The sequence below is a fragment of the Mytilus californianus genome, unplaced genomic scaffold (genome assembly GCF_021869535.1).
Source record: "Mytilus californianus isolate M0D057914Y unplaced genomic scaffold, xbMytCali1.0.p SCAF_2, whole genome shotgun sequence".
In the NCBI taxonomy this organism is placed as follows: domain Eukaryota; kingdom Metazoa; phylum Mollusca; class Bivalvia; order Mytilida; family Mytilidae; genus Mytilus; species Mytilus californianus.
The window spans coordinates 85,817,296-85,835,561 of NW_026262668.1; the positions used below are offsets into that span (position 1 = coordinate 85,817,296).

At 32.3% G+C, this 18,266-nt stretch overlaps 1 protein-coding gene across 1 annotated transcript; it reads right to left on the reverse strand.

Moving 5' to 3' along the window:
* Nucleotides 1-1,838: 1,838 nt before the first annotated feature.
* LOC127730351 (solute carrier family 23 member 1-like) lies at nt 1,839-17,681 on the reverse strand. Its single transcript, XM_052238724.1, has 11 exons — nt 17,283-17,681; nt 12,708-12,865; nt 10,787-10,890; nt 10,264-10,352; nt 9,147-9,328; nt 8,759-8,879; nt 8,112-8,268; nt 6,551-6,804; nt 4,567-4,840; nt 2,788-2,883; nt 1,839-2,207 (listed from the first exon to the last, which is right to left on the reverse strand). The coding sequence occupies exons 1-11, from the start codon at nt 17,466-17,468 to the stop codon at nt 1,903-1,905; spliced, it is 1,926 nt and encodes a 641-aa protein (XP_052094684.1). The 5' UTR covers nt 17,469-17,681; the 3' UTR covers nt 1,839-1,902.
* Nucleotides 17,682-18,266: the final 585 nt, after the last annotated feature.

Here is an 18,266-nt window from a genome sequence, read left to right on the forward strand (position 1 = left end):
ATAAAATAACGTACACAGGTTAATTTAAATATAATAATTTTGTTGTTAAGAGTACGGAAACATTTTTTACAAAATCAATAAATTTGTTGTTCACAGTACGAGTACAGAAATGAAAATTTATCGTCATACTAAATACTCACCAAAGGTGGTACCTAAAAAATTAGTGAGACGAGATATAACACGAAATAAGAAAACATTGAATTACAGAAATGCATTACAAATAGTGTAAACAGGTCTAATTAACACGTCTAGTTTAGTGTAGTTTTACCTTGTAGTTTCAGATAACAATGCGGATGTGAACATTTAACGGACGTACAGACAGCGGAACGACAGTGAAACATGGACCTCAAAAGACCAAAATAACCCCCACAGCATTTCGTTCAGAATTGGTCACTCCATATCATAATTTGTTATTTGATAAGTACCACATGTTTTGTTTCACTGATTCACAGCTTGAAACGCATCTAATAAGACTAATTACAAAAAAACAAGTGCAATGGTTAAAAAAAAAACAACTGTATTCTTACATTTTCATCAAAAAATGCATGTACGACTGAATATTCTGAAATGGTAATGGACGCACTCAAGGAAATGACTTACGTGGTAGTACAGTAAGAACTCAACAAATTTTAAAACAGTCTCCAAAAAATGTCCGTTTAAACCAGCAGACGTTTGTCGGATAGTTGATAAAATAATATAACAGAGCTAACAAGAGGAAGATAACAAACCAATTGTGTTAAAATAAGAGTCAATAAAAACAAAATACAGAAAATACGAACATGACAAAGAAAATGAAAACAACACGTTCTAAATTTATTGCGTCCAAAGCGCTTTTTTTGGATTTATCTTCATCAGACACGCCCAAAGCCGATACGCTTCTCCAAAAAAACAACCGGTAGTCGAACAACAAACCCAAATTACTAAAGCTCAATGCAATACATGCTCGTTTAAACCAGTTATACCAGTGTATATACATTGCAGATATACGATGACAACTTCATATAATTTTTGTTCAAATGATTGTATTCTAGGCTGAATACAATTCACAATAAGTTTATGAAGTATGACAGTGAAAGGCATAAAACAAGACAATTCCATAAAATGTATTTAAAGTATACATTGAATAAACTATCTCTCTTTTTAATGGCTTTGCAACACATTCTACACAATGTATATTTCCTGTTTCCTATATGAGAAATATAAATGCATACATTTGTGTACTAGTAAGAGGATCAATACAACCACCTTGTCTTGTCGTAAAACGTAATCCACAATGAAACGCTCTCTCTTTACGTCAGGAATGAATGACATGTCTTTGCAGTTGAGTGTATAGACTTGTCTATTGTTGAGATTTACGGTTCTTGGTTATTTGTGTCGTTGTGTTAGTCTCGAAGACGTATACCCAACATCACTTTTTATTTATGTGAAATTGACGATCGCAGTCAATAAAACGAGATTTCATTCAATTTGGTGAAGTAAAATTGGCATTGCTTAAATTTATTGTAAATTATGACCTACTTAATAAAAGAACTGCTTTAAAAGTGTAGATGTCATACCGAAACTGTTTGCAATGAGGCATTATTTCAACTCTGTAACACAAAGTGTTTTGACCATTTTGTCTACAACTAGTTTGGTTTTCATTTCCCATTTTGCATTATATAAATCAATCCCAGTGACATGGAACTACGTTAAATGTTTATTAATACCACTAACACATTCGATTTTAACACATCCTCTACTTTCGTGATATTATACAAAATTAAGCAATTATAACCGTACATAATAGTATAGTCATCCTTTTTTAAAGAATTAAATGCAAAACATAAATGAACTAAAAAATGTGTATTTAGTTTTATTTTAAAACAATAATTGTAAACAATGATTATAAAAAATAATGAAATATCACATTTTCGATTGAATTTCTATATCTGCCTTAGTATTTGAATTAGGTATACCGATATACTTTTCTTTCTGTATGTCACCTAAATTTGTTTTTGGTTTTTTAGATTTGCAACATTTCTGAAAAATAGACTGCGATTCAAATTTGAAAGTTGGTAAAAATGGTATATAAGAGAAAAACTTGTATCGTCGTAAAAAAGGCATGATAAAAGGTAAGTCATATGTTGATTGATATGTGGTATCATCTGTAGCACCTGTTGTAGATAACTGGTTTCTCCATTTTATTATCCCTCTTTCCTCGTCGCTCCCTTTAAAAAAAGTTAATCAAAGTTATATGTTGTTTTACATCTTAGTTCTTTTGTAATTTTGTTTTACATCTTAGTACAAGTAATTAAGTAATTTCGTGTTGATAATGAATCATGATTGGTAGTATCTTTTCTTGTTTTCAAGATAGTATCTAGACTCGGCTATTTAGACCTTGGATTAAGTTACAGGGGCTATTGTTAAAAATTGGACGTTGTTCCACAAATCACGGTATTGTTGTTGGATTGCTGATGCACTGACCCAATATATCATTTAATTTATAAATATTTTAAAACTCCATTTTCGTGCTTATATAGAGATAAAGTGACTAATAGTATTGAAAGAAAATACCAAAGAAGGTATAACTTTATGGTTTTAACGTTTATACATTTTCAAACCTTGTTCTCTGACATGTCTACAGTACGTTTGCTTTATCAAATACTTTCATATAACATGTTTAGGTTGTCGTTTATATATATTTCTGAATACAGATTACTTTAATGTTTGATTTTAATTCCAATATTTTTCGGATACCATGTTATTGCTATGACATTAAAGTGTAAAACAGTTGCTTTAGATACAGACCTGGAACAGTATTATCTAATATGAAGCCAAGCATTCCACCAACAAACATAGCAGTACTCAATAGTACTGTTAATACTTGGTCTAGTTCAGAATTACCTGCAAAAATAAAATTATAATTAATTTTAACAAGATATGTAGCGATTTTGACACTTCGGGATAGTTGAAAAGAAATATCCTGGAATTAGTCATAATGTTATATACATTTTGGCAAAACAACTGCTGCAAAATGGTTACATTGCAGTTCATTTTGGTTTTCTCTTCACAGTCCTAGTCCCGGCATTGGCTTGGAAATCAAAAGCGACTACTGAAATTTATTTGTACTCGCTACGAAACAAATGAAACACATGATACGAGTGTCGCTTTTTATTTTGTTTCTTAGGCTCGCAAAAAAGAATGTAATATCTCTCTCTCAACGTGGAGGATCTATTGGGGTATCTCAAATTATGTTTGGGGTTAATGTATTAGAGTTGGCTACATGGTTATTGAAGTTTTTGTTATAGAATCATTTTCATGACAGGTTAATATTTTATATCATTGTTTAGTCTTCTTTGTAATTCATAATTTGGTACTGATATTTTTCTATTAATTGTAAACTAAAGATGATGAATCAACCCGACTATAGCCAAATGCAAAATGATACATCTTACTATTAAAAACAGCATGTATTATCCATTTTTAGATGGTGACGTTCCCTTGTCACCATCTTACGGTGTTTATATATCTCAACTTGTACGATTCGCTCGTGTATGTAACAATGTTTTAGATTTTAACGAGAGAAATTTATGTATTACTGAAAAATTATTACACCAGGGTTTTCGATATCACAAACTAGTCAAAACATTTACTAAATTTTATCATCGGTATAAGGACATCATTCGTAAATATAGCTCAACATGCAGACTTCTTATACGTTCAGGTATTTCACATCCAATTTTTTATGGAAATATTCTTTATAAAGCACAAAAATGTCAGTATTCACCTCTGAAGCTAACAAAACCTTTAAATAGACTTATTAAGAAGGGATATAGTTACGATACTGTTGTCAGGTCATTAAAAATTGCATATTTTGGCGTTAATATTGATTCACTTATAGGGTCTTTGCATCGGCACTAAACACATTTATTTAAAAACCAGTTGTTGGCATGACAAGGGTTATTTTCTTCTCATATATGTTATGATGGTATGATACTAAACCCCTAACGGGAAGAATTGTGCCTGATATTCATATGATGAAGACATAATCTTTCAATCAGTTTAATTGAAGTCTGGAGCTGGCATGTCAGTTAACTGCTAGTAGTCTGTTGTTATTTATGTATTATTGTCATTTTGTTTATTTTCTTTGGTTACATCTTCTGACATCAGACTCGGACTTCTCTTGAACTGAATTTTAATGTGCGTATTGTTATGCGTTTACTTTTCTACATTGGCTAGAGGTATAGGGGGAGGGTTGAGATCTCATAAACATGTTTAACCCCGCCGCATTTTTGCGCCTGTCCCAAGTCAGGAGCCTCTAGCCTTTGTTAGTCTTGTATTATTTTTGATTTTAGTTTCTTGTGTACAATTTGGAGTTTAGTATGGCGTTCATTATCACTGAACTAGTACATATATTTGTTTAGGGGCCAGCTGAAGGACGCCTCCGGGTGCGGGAATTTCTCGCTGCATTGAAGACCTGTTGGTGACCTTCTGCTGTTGTCTGTTCTATGGTCGGGTTGTTGTCTCTTTGACACATTCCCCATTTCCATTCTCAATTTTATAATTATATATAAAATTTCATTTTACCTGTATCTATAGCATTTGCATTTTCTTCAATATAACGTGGAACCATAAGACCTAGCAAGAGTGACGAGCCTATAATACACAGATTTCTGCCAGATGATAAATCAACAAACTGAAGGGTAGAGAGACCAACTGAAGTTACCATTCCAAAACTTAGAACAACAGTACCACCAAGTACTGGATCCGGAAGCAAAGTCAGAACAGCACCTACTTTTCCAAATAGTCCACATATGAGAAATATTATCCCTGCATATTGGAAGACTCTTCTACTTGCATTCTGAAAAAAATAAATGTGGATTGTGTCCATGCATGGACACAGATGATACCCCCGCTTGCATATCATATAAAGATATAAAGAGACATAACTGAAGAACAGTAAAAGTGACTCTACCTAAATTTGTACTTGATCTGAGTTTTGTGGTAATAAGCATTGTGTATAAGTCTCATAACATTTGGTTGAGGTAAACTAAAGTTAGAGAACGGAAACAAATACTTCAGCAATTTTTATGTTTATAAAGGGCATAACTCAAGTAAAAGTGACACCACCCAATTTCTTACTATATAGATCTGTATTAAGTGGTAATAAGTTTCATAGCATTTGGTTGAGGCAAACTAAAGTTAGAGAACTGAAACGGAAAATTCAGCAATTTTTATGTTTATAAAGGGGCATTACTAAAGAACGGTAAAAGTGACACCACCCAATTTCAATCTTGATCTGTATTTTGTGGTAATAAGCATTGTGTATAAGTCTCATAACATTTGGTTGAGGCAAACTAAAGTTAGAGAACGGAAACAAATTAAACTGAGTTTTGTGGTAAAAAGCATTATATATACATTTCATTACATTAATTTAAGACAAACTCAACTTAGAGAACGGAAACGAAAAATTCAGCAATTTTTTCATTTGTAAATGGGCATAACTCTAGAACAGTAATCAAAGTGCTTAAAGCACTGAATGGTAAAGATTGCTTTAATTTATCAGTAGGAAGTGAAATTGAATATTGCATTGTATAAAGCATTGGTTGCAGTTGATTCAACTACCATTATGCACAATGAAAGATAACTCCAATTTTCAAGGAAGACTTTAAAATATTTTTAGAAATGAAGGGTAAAAATTGATTTATTTTATCAGTGGAAGGTAAAATTAAACATTGCATTGTATAAAGCATTGATTGTAAATGATTCAGCTATAATCATGGACAAAGAAAGATAACTCCCATTTTAAAAATACTTGATATATAGAAAAAAAACTGAAAAGTTCAGTAATTTTTCCATTTGTAAAGGGCATAACTCTAGAACTGTAAAAGTGACGGCACCAAAATTCAAACTTGATCTGTATAGTGTGGTAATAAGCATTGTGTATAAGTTTCATAACATTTGGTTGAGGCAAACTTAAGTTAGAGAACGGAAACGAAAAATTTAGCAATTTTTCCATTGTAAAGGGGCATAACTCTAGAACGGTAAAAGTGACGCCACCATAATTCAAACTTGATCTGTATTTAGTGGTAATAGGCATTGTGTATCAGTTTCATAACATTTGGTTGAGGCAAACTAAAGTTTGAGAACGGAAACCAACTTTGGGACGTACGGACGTACGTACAGACGGACAAGGGTAAAACTTAATGCCCCCTCCGCTACGGCGGGGGCATAAAAATTGCATCATATACATATAATTGTATTTTTCTATTTTCAGATACAATTCAAAATACACAAATGTATGAAATTCTGTTTCTACGTTCAATGCAGTATGGTATAACCACATGTGCACCTAGTATATGGAGCCGTAAACCATTTTCTGTCTATGCATCATAATGAAATTCATAGCATAATCTGGAAATCTTTAAACCGTAGAAGAAATTACTGTGTGCCTGTGTAATCTATTCAAACATAAATCTATTCAAACATTTGGTCCCTGGTGAAGAGTTGTCTCATTAGCAGTCATACCACATCTTCTTATTTTTATATATGAATTCATATTTAATTTTACCTTTGTGAATCCAATAGCACCAACATTTTGGCTGTATGAGGTAGTTGCTCCTCCTGATCCAACAGCACCCGATAGTATACTTCCGAATCCTTCCATGGCTATCCCTCGATTAATTGCATGCGCAGGGGGAGGAGGAGCACATGAGATTCTTGCACATGCGTAATAGTCTCCAACAGATTCGATAATTGAGGTAAATGTAGCTGCCATCATTGCCATGTAACTTGCAACACTTAATGTTGGAACTCCCCATTGCCCTAAGGAAAAAAACACCGATATTTTAAATCAGATTACAAAAATATAGAGTCCTTTAATTGTGATGCAAAAAAATGTGATGAAATACAGAAACCAACACCAGAAGCAAAAATCACAAGCTCACAATTTACTATTTAACATATTCTCCAAACCGTTAAAAAGTGTCAAAGGACAGTCATGTATGATATATTACACCAAGATACAAGACTGTCGAGTTTGCACCAGATCGAAAAGGGAGAATTGATAAGGAATTAATGAGGTCGTTAGATATTGGAAAACAATACATTCCTGTGGCACAAAATACTAGGTTCTGTTTGGGACAATATAGAATTTTCATCGCATTTTAGGTACAACACTGTACGTTTTAGTATGAACCTTATGCACTTATTGCTAACATTTTGGAAACGACTCACCCAAAATTCATATAACATTTGCTGTGAGGTGTCATGTTATATCAAACCTTTGGCACATCCTGAATTCTTCGATTTTCTATACAGCACATATTGAAATCTTACAATATTCAACATGGATATTGTCGATTGGTCTATTTATAAAGGAAATTGAATAGGTATGATAAGGTTACTTTTTGGCCTCTTGAATTTGAAATCAAAACGTGTTATAAATCAACCAAACAACATTCTGTGTTCATATAACATCAATCAGTCTGATAATTTGTCTCACATAATTGCAATCAGGTTTTAAACTTTTAGAATTTTGTGCAAAAATATATAAAAAAACGGTCGCAAAAGCTTGGTTTTATAAAAGAATATCCTTAAAAAATATCAGTTTTGGAAGATTATACTTTGGACTGAAGTCCCTCGTCATTTTGACACTGGATAAATGTAAGTATGTATCTTTGTGTGTTTGTGTATATAAGTATTATACTGTTGAAGACAAAAAAAACATAACATAAAAATATCATGACGACCAATGGAAGGATGTATGTTCAGTAGGACTATGATATGCGCATTGTTAAACCTTTTTTTTAATTAAAACGTGGATGTAATGTATACCTATCATATAAAAATATATCTGTACATTATTTATGCTACCCATCACCTTTTTTTTTAAAATAAATTTCATTCTAGTATTTGATTAAATTAAGCTTTGATTTTATTTCAAAGTCCCTTATCAAATGGCAAAATTAAAAGCTCAAACACATCAAACGAATGGAAAACAACAGTCATATTCCTTTGTACCGGCATTTCCTTATATAAACATAATTGTTAAAAATAGTTGTGACTCAATTGTCTTCTATCTCTTTTATTTTTTGCTGTTAATAAAAAGAGTAATACGTCTAGAATCTTACCAGGATAAGGAAAAAAGAACCATTTGGCATTGCTTACTACATGTAATCTAGCGTCTGTCCTCGCTTTGTATTCTGGTAGTGTAGAATTGGACGTAAAGACATCATATTCGGTCAATATTGCAGTTATTGACCAAGACAGCATCACTGCTAGAATCACCTATATTTAAAATAATTTTACTTTGCGTAAGTATAGGGCGGGTTGCATTTTACATTTGTTCATATAATTTCAAAACCTTTTAAAGTAAGGGAATAAATTCACTTCGTTTCCCATTTATAATGATTTTACCCGCTTGGATGTTTTGAAGGCAACCAAGTCATCACCGGCAAACCTCGGTTGTTAACATATGTTAAACTTTTATGTCAGCTTGAAATTGTTTCTCAACAACGATCTTTAATTGCTGTAAAATGATGAATTATGTTATTTTTTTCTATTGATCGACTGATATTCTCAGTTTACTACTGATGTGATATGACGATCGCAAAAGCCTGTCTTATAGGCTGCGCTGCGTGTCGCCAAAATAAATGCATATCCAATTATCTTTGTAATATTGGTTAAGTATAGTAAAGGTTTGATACATTTCTAAAGGAAGGGGAAAGTAACATTGATACGATGACTTTAACATATCGATCAAATAACTGATACTTACTGGAAACAGTTTGAAAACTGGAAATTGAGTGATGAAACATTTCTTCTTTGTCGTCCATGAAGGTATAGGACAGGAAATGTTACGTAGATACAGTGAAAACAGTAACAAGAAAAATATTGTTCTGAAAGCATAAAGCGTATTTGTGATTGTGATTGTAGATGGGTAAATTTATGTAAAACAAAAAAGTATCTACACAAAATTGAAATTGCCATATAATTTTTATAATAAGGATTTATCTTTATTACTACACAGATATTTTTGATGTACATTTCATGATTTATTTTTAAAATGCATATATGACTGGAATGGTTTTAGATAATTCTACAAATGTGTTAATCACCATTAATGCTTATTTTTGGTTAAGTCTGAAACAATTAACAAGTCTTACAAGATTGATACTCCCCAATGGATTTTGCAAAAGTTCAAGGCAACGTCGATCAGGGACAGTCCTACCAAAGTGATTGTTGGAACAACTGTTATTGGTCCTATATACTGCAACAACACGCCCAATATCCCAGTACAACCAATCAGGACTTGTGTTACAGATGCAACGATTATGCCTCCCTGAATCTGCAAACAAGTAAAATAAGAAGATATGGAAAAGCCGCCATTAACAATCGAATGAATGGCGACGAATATCCCACATCTACATCATCTTTGTTTCCCAAAAATAGATTTTTTTAATAGATTCCACCACTGCATCGAGTTTGGGAATTACGATATTTCTCAACTCAAGACCGAACAAATTTCAGCCAAAGTTTAAAAACGCGAGGCTTGCCGAGCGATTTTTATAGTGCAAATTTAACTGTGGAGAGTAGAGAAATATATTGTTGCACGAGATTCGGTGATGGAATCTGTTTCTCTGATGACTTTTAGGCGATATTTAGGTAAACATTAATGGTCGCTTTTTTTGTTAATTCATAATAGCAAATTCAGATGAAAGCAAGAATATTTGACATCACAATAAAAATTTGACTAATGGAGAACTGAGATTAAACCAGTCACACTTTGATTATTAGAAAATAATAACCCGATCGAGGAAAGTATAAAGCGGTCAAGAATTTTACATATTATAACTCATTTAAGAACTGCTACATACAAATGGAAAATTGACAATGGGATAATTGATGTTATCTTTTTTACGTTACTAAGATCAGTTATCAACCGACCCTAACTGTCATTTGGTAGGTAAACAATAATATAAAGCTGTCAAACTGCTTCTTTGGTATCTATAGTTATTACTTCAAGTTCAATGGGAAGATGCAATAAGCATTGTCGCAAAATTTTGAATTATTAAGGGAACGGATAATTCGAACTTCCTTTTATTTTTCTTTGAAACTCCTGTATGAAATCTGTTCCATACAAATTAAAATAATACTGTGAGAATTGGAGCAGGAGTAGTGAATGTCTGGAAAGGCACACTATCACACCAGAATCAAAATGTACAACATAAATAACCAATTACTTTCAACAAAGTTGGGAAATAAGAATCACTCAGTACTAACCTCTCTCATTCTGGTCTGCCACATTTCTGTTACATCTAATTCGGTATAATTACCACTTGTACCGTTCAGTGTCAAATTTCCCGTTAATGCTACAATATAAACTTTAAGGTTCATGTTACGTGTATATTGTTCTCTTCCAATTCATATACTCACTTCTGAAGCCGATATATAATACATGTAGTAATAAAAAAATGTTATTTTAGAAATGATAACAAAACACTTTTTATTTCTTACGTGTATATTGTTCTCTTCCAATTCATATACTCACTTCTGAAGCCGATATATAATATATGTAGTAATAAAAAAATGTTATTTTAGAAATGATAACAAAACACTATTTATAAAGAATTTATCTAAAGTCGAAATTTAGTCCATAAAATGAAGGAGACTTTATATATAAAAAAATTATGAAAATAAAAACTACCTAAAGAAATTGACAGTTTTTACCATTTACATGATTAAAACTTCGGTATTTTTAAAAGTATCTGTACACGACTTAGCCTGACTTATATTGATACATTACCATTATGTATTACTGACTGGGATGGACATTTCCATTTATCTAATGCCATTAATGCAGTAATTGCAGGAATGAACTTATGGCACCCTCCTTGGATTATTGGAAGTCTGCAAAACAAAAACAAACATATAGCATGTGGTCTATCAATAAATTACCATTTTTGTCTTTTTAGTATTATAAATTTACGCATCTTTTATTGTTTTCCTTTTGAAAACATGGTTGTTACTCTTTTTTAATCAATTATTATATATATATCAAGCACGTTCAAGACAATCTGATGTAAATGTATATATCCTTATCCTCGACATATCAAGAATTTAACAGAAATTTTGAAAAATACAAGCAGTCAACACATTATCACTCAATAAACCAGATTATTACAGTGTATATTTTTCTAAATATACATATAGTAAATTCACTGTCAAGAACAAATAAGGTGATCATTGTTTTTAGACCCTGTTACATACATTTGAATTGGTAATGGTAAGCTTCACAATTAGGTTATAATAAACGGGGCGAATTTTGCTGTTTATTTCCTGTGATTATTACACAAGATCATAGGTTCATACACAGTTCATGAGATTGCTGTATGAAATATACTTCCTAATACAGCCGCAAATATAAGAGTTTAAGACGGTATCATCTCTATATCAACAAATAAAACAATTCGAGATTGATTTCAATAATTGAGATATCAACTCATATTCATAATATATTCGCACCACTATTTTTTGAAATCCGCAAATCGACATAAAAAAACAGTGAAACATAGTGCTAAAAAGAATGTTATCCCATCCTACCCCACATGTATGTTGACGTGCCTTTCCAAAGTAAGAATCTTCGTCAGTGGTTACTTTTAGTTACGTTAAATATTTACCGCTAGAAAATTTGTGATCAGGTCGAAGTAGTCTAGAGCCTCGACATTATATATTAACACTATTGTCTAATGTTAAGACTGTATCTTGTCCTCTATACTTTTGCAGGGTGTGTCGTCTCGTTTCACACGAATTAGACCTACCAGCTGATTGAGTGAGATATCTGTACAGCTTAAAATGAAAACACTTGCTAAACTAACGAAATTATCCTGTTACATTGTATATCGATTGTCGTGCAAATGCTATATAATAATAATTTAGATTACCTATATAAAGAGGAATATCGTGAAAAAGCCTGCGTTTTTTTTAATACCACAAAATATCTTTTCACACCTTTTGTGGGAAACCGAAAGCAAATTTAAGATTATAAATATTGACCAATTTGTTGATCTTATTTTGTGAATTTTTTTTTACTATTCAACGATTCTCTCTATCTACAAGTATAACTTTCCGCAAAAATAGATATGATCACAATTCAGGGGCAATAACTCCCATAAACGGCCACTTGACTTGTTTTTATATCTTTTTGGTCTGGTCATTTTTACTTTTAAATGTTTCTCTCTTTTTATGATAGTTTTAAAGATGATAATCAAAAACTGCAAAATTTGCTAATTATTTTACCCTGTGCTAGTTTTATACTTACTGCTTAGTCTTTAATTCAAAAGCATTAAAAAGAAAACCTGCAGTATTATAACCTATGTCCTATTTTTACCAAAAACGGTCATGTTTGTTCATGGTTGTCAAATTCCCGGATACAATTTAAAAATATATTCCACAAGAAACAATCATGTAACGTTTGCTGCCACGTATCCCATTAGTTTCAGACGAGAAGATTAAAAAAAAAAACAGGTCTACAACGACGAACATGCGCGCGGACGACGGAAGCAAAGTGATGACAAAGCTCACATGGGCCCTGTAGGCAAGATTAGCTTAAACCGTATTTCAAATCAAATTGGACCATTAACTGTGCACAAGTTTGAGTGAAAGCAGTTGTTCGAAAGTACGAAAAAACACGATCTTCCATATTCCTACTATATGCCAATACATACCTTACACCAAATGTATCTTGTAGAATGGTACAAATACCACACATGAAAAGGAATGTCGACATTATTTGGGACTTGACCAACTCTAATTCTTCTGCACATATCTGCTTCCCGACAATTAGTGGTATTGAAATGGTTGAACTTATTGCTAGCAATACTTGCTAAAATGGATAAAAATGTTTACAAATTTATGAATCAATTATATATTTGCCAATCTGAATTGGCCCAATAATTAGATATCCATTGATCGGAGTTGTTTCCCATAGGAGGCACATACATTTTCATTGACAAAAGAGAGGGCGGAAAGAACAAATTTATCTGCTCGAAATTTGTGTAACCTTTTACCTTTTTTTCTATATATTACTTTCTTTTTAATATTTTCTTAACCTCTATCTACAAACTTTTGACATCAAAAGTTATTTTTCATTAAAAGTTGGTTAAAACGCCTTCATATAACTTTTAACTTATCATGCTTTGCATGGGCAGCAGCCCATTTTATCAGGTTAAGAACAATAAAATTGAGAATGGAAATTGGGAATGTGTCAAAGAGACAACAACTCGACCATAGAGCAGAAAACAGCCCAAGGCCACCAATGGGTCTTCAACACAGCGAGAAAATCCCGCACCCAGAGGCGGGCTTCAGCTGGCCCCTAAATAAAAAAGTGTACTAGTTCAGTGAAAATGGACGTCACACTAAACTCCGAAACATATAATAGAACTAAAATTTAAAAAAAAAAACAACATACAAGACTAACAAAGGCCAGAGGCTCCAGACTTGGGACAGGCGCAAAAATACGTCGGGGTTTAAATGTTTTGTAAGATCTCAACCCTCCTGCTATACCTCTAGCCAATGTAGAATAAACAAACACACAGCAATACGCACACAGTAAAACTCAGTCTAAAAGAAGTCCGAGTCCGATGTCAGAATAGGTAACAGAAGAAACTAAGCAAAATGACAATGATACATAAATTAACAAAGGACTACTAGCAGGTACTTACATGCCAGCTCCAGACCTCAATTAAACTGATTGAAAGATTATGTCTTCATCATATGAAAATCAAGCACAATCCCTCCCGTTAGGGATTTAGTATCATACCATCATAAAATATATGAGAAGAACATACTAACCCGTATCATGCCAACAACTGGTTTTAGAATAAATGTGTTTTTTTCCGATGCAAAGATCCTACGAGTGAATCAATATTAATTCCAAAATATGTCATCTTTAATGACCTGACAACAGTATCGTAACTATATATCCCTTCTGAATAAGTCTGTTTAAAGGTTTGGTTAGCTTTTGAGGTGAATGACGACATTTTTGTGCTTTGTGTAGAATATTACCATTAAAAATTGGATGTGAAATACCTGAACGTATAAGATGTCTGCATGTTGATTTATGTTTACGAATGATGTTCTTGTACCGATGATAAAATTAAGTAAATATTTTGATTAGTTTGTGATATCGAAAACCCTGGTGTAATAAAATTTCAGTAATTCACTCGACAAAGGGAAACACCTTGTGTGAAAGTATATATGACAAAAGAATCAAATCGATAATTGGCAAATAGACTTTAACGAATACTAATGTATCATTTACGCTATACTCTGTCACTGTCCACCTCCTTAAGAAGGAGACAATCCATGACCTAGTTCTGAGACATGCACAGGTGATCAACATTTAACCTGACCTTGTACATGTACTTAAAACAATCTTCAGATTAAGCAAACCATTAATATTTAAGGTCACTATCGCGTAGCCTTTGCTACAGGGATACGGTGAATGAAGTTGAATGATAAATAAACATTTCATTTTATAAAGTAAATATATTTAAATAGCCATTACTCAATTAAATGGACTATTAATTTCACGTTTTTGACCTCGTTCAAAATTATCAGTACAATGGGAAAATATGTATTACATACTCGTGTGGATTCTTATTTTTAAGAGAATATGACATCAACTTGTCTTTCATGTATGCCGGTTTTTTTCTGCTGTTTTGTTGCCGTCTATATATGTTGTAAGAATAAATCTAATTGGCAAGGCATCTGTATGAAGGCTGTTTGTCTGAAGGATTATTGTAATACTTATCTTTTTTGATTTTGTTTCTTCTCATTCTAACTCTATTTTAAATATTAATAATTGTTCCAAAAATCTTTTACGATCTTCAAGATCAGTACAAATGAAAACATTAAAACAACTAAGAATCAGTAGATGCATGTCTATTAAAAATGATTTGACCGAGTTTTGATTTTATTTGCCTATCATTATTATTGTAGGTAACATACACATGCACTTTGATTATTAAGCCAGAGGTATATGTACAGTGTATCCCTAAACGAGTTCTGTGTACTCTTGCATAATTATAAACTACAAGATATTGTTATTATATGAGAAAGGGGAAAACCCCAAACATTGAACATTTCAAATATCAATACTAGGATATAGCGCCTGCTTTTTACAACCATTTTGAAGGACGCTTTTTGCAATTCACAACGCGCAAAGAACAAAATCACCTTTTTTTAAAAAGAAGAAAAATTGTATGAATGCCAGTGACACAACTATCCATCAGTGACCAAATGACAAAGATGTAAGCAATTATAGGGCATCGTACGACCTTCAACAATGAGCAAAACCTATACCGTATATAGTTGAACTAAGGTTTGTTTTCAACTATAAACAAGTTAGAAGCGTTTGTTTATGTTTAATTTTTTAAATCAGACTTTGTATACTTTGAATTTTAATGAAGGTGAATGCTCATCGTAAATTAGAACCATTATATAAATAGTTTTGCATGACATGCATACATCAAACTTATTTCGGTGCACAAGACATGAAGTTGTGTCAGATCATTGCCGAGGACAAGTAGTTATTAAACACACAGTTATTTTAAATGCATTTCGTTTTACCTATGAAGACCTGTTCTAGGAGACAAAATAAAAAATCTTTAGATGACCACGATCACATCAGTACTCGTTAGAACCATTGTCATCCCCGATCATTGTTTCAACAGACAAAGTCCGAGATTACTCTGATGTCCAACGGCTGTTTTGCCAGACAAGATATGGTGTTTTTGTCCCACGGCCCCAGCTTGTCTGGCAAAACAGCCTTTGAACATCAGAGTAATCTCAGACTACAACAGACATAAATAGAGCTATCTGTCTTGGATGAAATTAATATTAAATGCACCTGATTTTTAAAAAAATGACAGATTAACAGATTAATCCTATTTTGATGAAAACCCCATACCCCCTCGTTAGTTTATTGACATGCAATCAGAACTCTTTTGTATTGGCAAAATTTAAAAGTTCCAACGTTCGAGACCGAAGTGGTGGTATTGAGATTGGCATGCTAATAATAATTAGGGATGTATTATTGGTGAAATTACTTATTTTGAAATACATTGCAGGTTTCAGGGGCAAAAGGAAAATGTATTTTGCCAAGTCAGAATAATGCATGTGAATATGGTAAAAGGACTTAAGGTATTTTAAGGGAATGTTTCATTATACTGAGATCTACATGCATAGCAATATAACTATTTTACTCCGGATGTTGTTGAAATATTCACCTCGCTCATTATGTTGATCCTATTATGGATAAATAATTCCAACTAGATGTCAAGCAGCCAATAAACAATCATTACCATAAAACGAAAACAACTATATCAAAGATATTTAATATTGTTCAAGGGCATTTTTTGGAATATATACACATATTTTAATTGTATTCCACACAATATATTTGCCTAACTAACATAATTCCTCTTGCTTAACTTCATCCGCTATGCTTCCTTAATATATACACATGTATGAATTTAAATGAAAATTCACGCAGTCAAAGCTTATTTGACGAAAATAATCAAAATTATACTAAACCAAACTGAACCAGAAAGTTGGGTATGGTATAGACTGTACTACAGGCACAAATACATCAAATTATATGCATAAGAGCATGTTTCTCCTCCTTTTTCTTTGAAGTAACTCAGTTTTAACATGAACATAAAATTCTAAATTGCACAATTTAAAAAAAAAAATTATACCGCTCGCTCCACTTGTAGAGTACCCGCCTCAACAAAACTCATTTTCAAGAAATATATACAATCAAAAAAATTTCGCTCTCTCGCCCCATATTTTTTTGAGCTTTTGTCCGAAGAACTAAAAATCAAATTGGTGTGGCCTAATTTATGTATTTTTTTAAACAGAATTATGAAAAACTCCATATTCAGTATATTAAAGTGGGATAAATCTATAAAAATGTAAATTCAAGTTGTCTATGGTGATTCGTATTGATATAAAACATACATGTACATGTATGGTAACAGACTGAATTTTGTTAACAAACAACGCATTTTTATAATATATAGACAGATGGAGATGATAATATAGAAAAAGAGAGATAGAAAGAAACTTAAATACTTTATGTACTAATCAATAACGTTATTATCGTTTTCCATATAATCCTTCTACATTGTATAAATAAGCTTAAAAGGAACAAACGTCACTTTGTGTACAACTTCTACACACTTTCTTATTTGAATGAAAACACAAAAAAAAACAATAAAGTAAAATAAATAGTTTACCTGTAAACCAAATATAATACAAAGATAGAAGGCAGGGGTATCCTCAATTCCGTATTCCAATTTTTTCTCATCATTATACGAATTTTCTGTGGTTGCAACTTCGGCTTCCGTTGCATCGTCTGCTTCAAACTCTCGCGGAGCAGAGCAACATACATTAACAAATCTATCTGAAGGTTTCAACTCCATATTTTCGTTATTTTGTAAATCAACAATCTAAAAATATCTCATGTTTACATGGTTATCCAGGTCAGAATAATAATCCTGAAGTAGTCGAGCAACATAATTATTTACCAACTGTTTGTATTAATAATCAACTATTCTTACATTGTATGTAGTGTAAAGTAACCGTGTCATCGTGGATAATAACTGTGCGCAATTTATTTGACATACTATAAGACAGTCTAGGAATCTCAGTGCATTCTGCGTTTAAAAGATGAAATATCAGTTAAACTTTTGATAAAAAAAAGTGCAGTATGTCTGCAATTCATGTTAATTTGGAGTTGTCGTTGTTAACATGGTTAAGAGTAGTATATTATATTATATTTACATGTATATTCTTATTTACCCTTTCAATTTAATTATTTTTCATTTGGAGTGCGTACTGATGCAATCTATTCCGAGGCAAATGTGGTAAGGATTTCTTCTTATCCAACATTATGTAAGCTCCCAAGCTCAATCTGTTGCAGCTAATGGGTTAGGAGTAAATATCTCATGGAAGCACAGACCCCGCCGAAATAGGAAACTCAAAAGTCACGAATTCCTTAAATTAAGGCAAATATTTGCTAAAAAATGTCTTCGCTAAAAACTCTACAAACATATGTACTTTGACCTATAATGGTTTACTTTTACAAATTGTGACTTGGATGGAGAGTTGTCTCATTGGCACTCATACCACATCTTCTTATATCTATCGATAAAAAGGTCACGAGACAGGTAAATATGTTGGCATAACTACTTCTTGGCAGAGACCATCTTTCTTCTCAC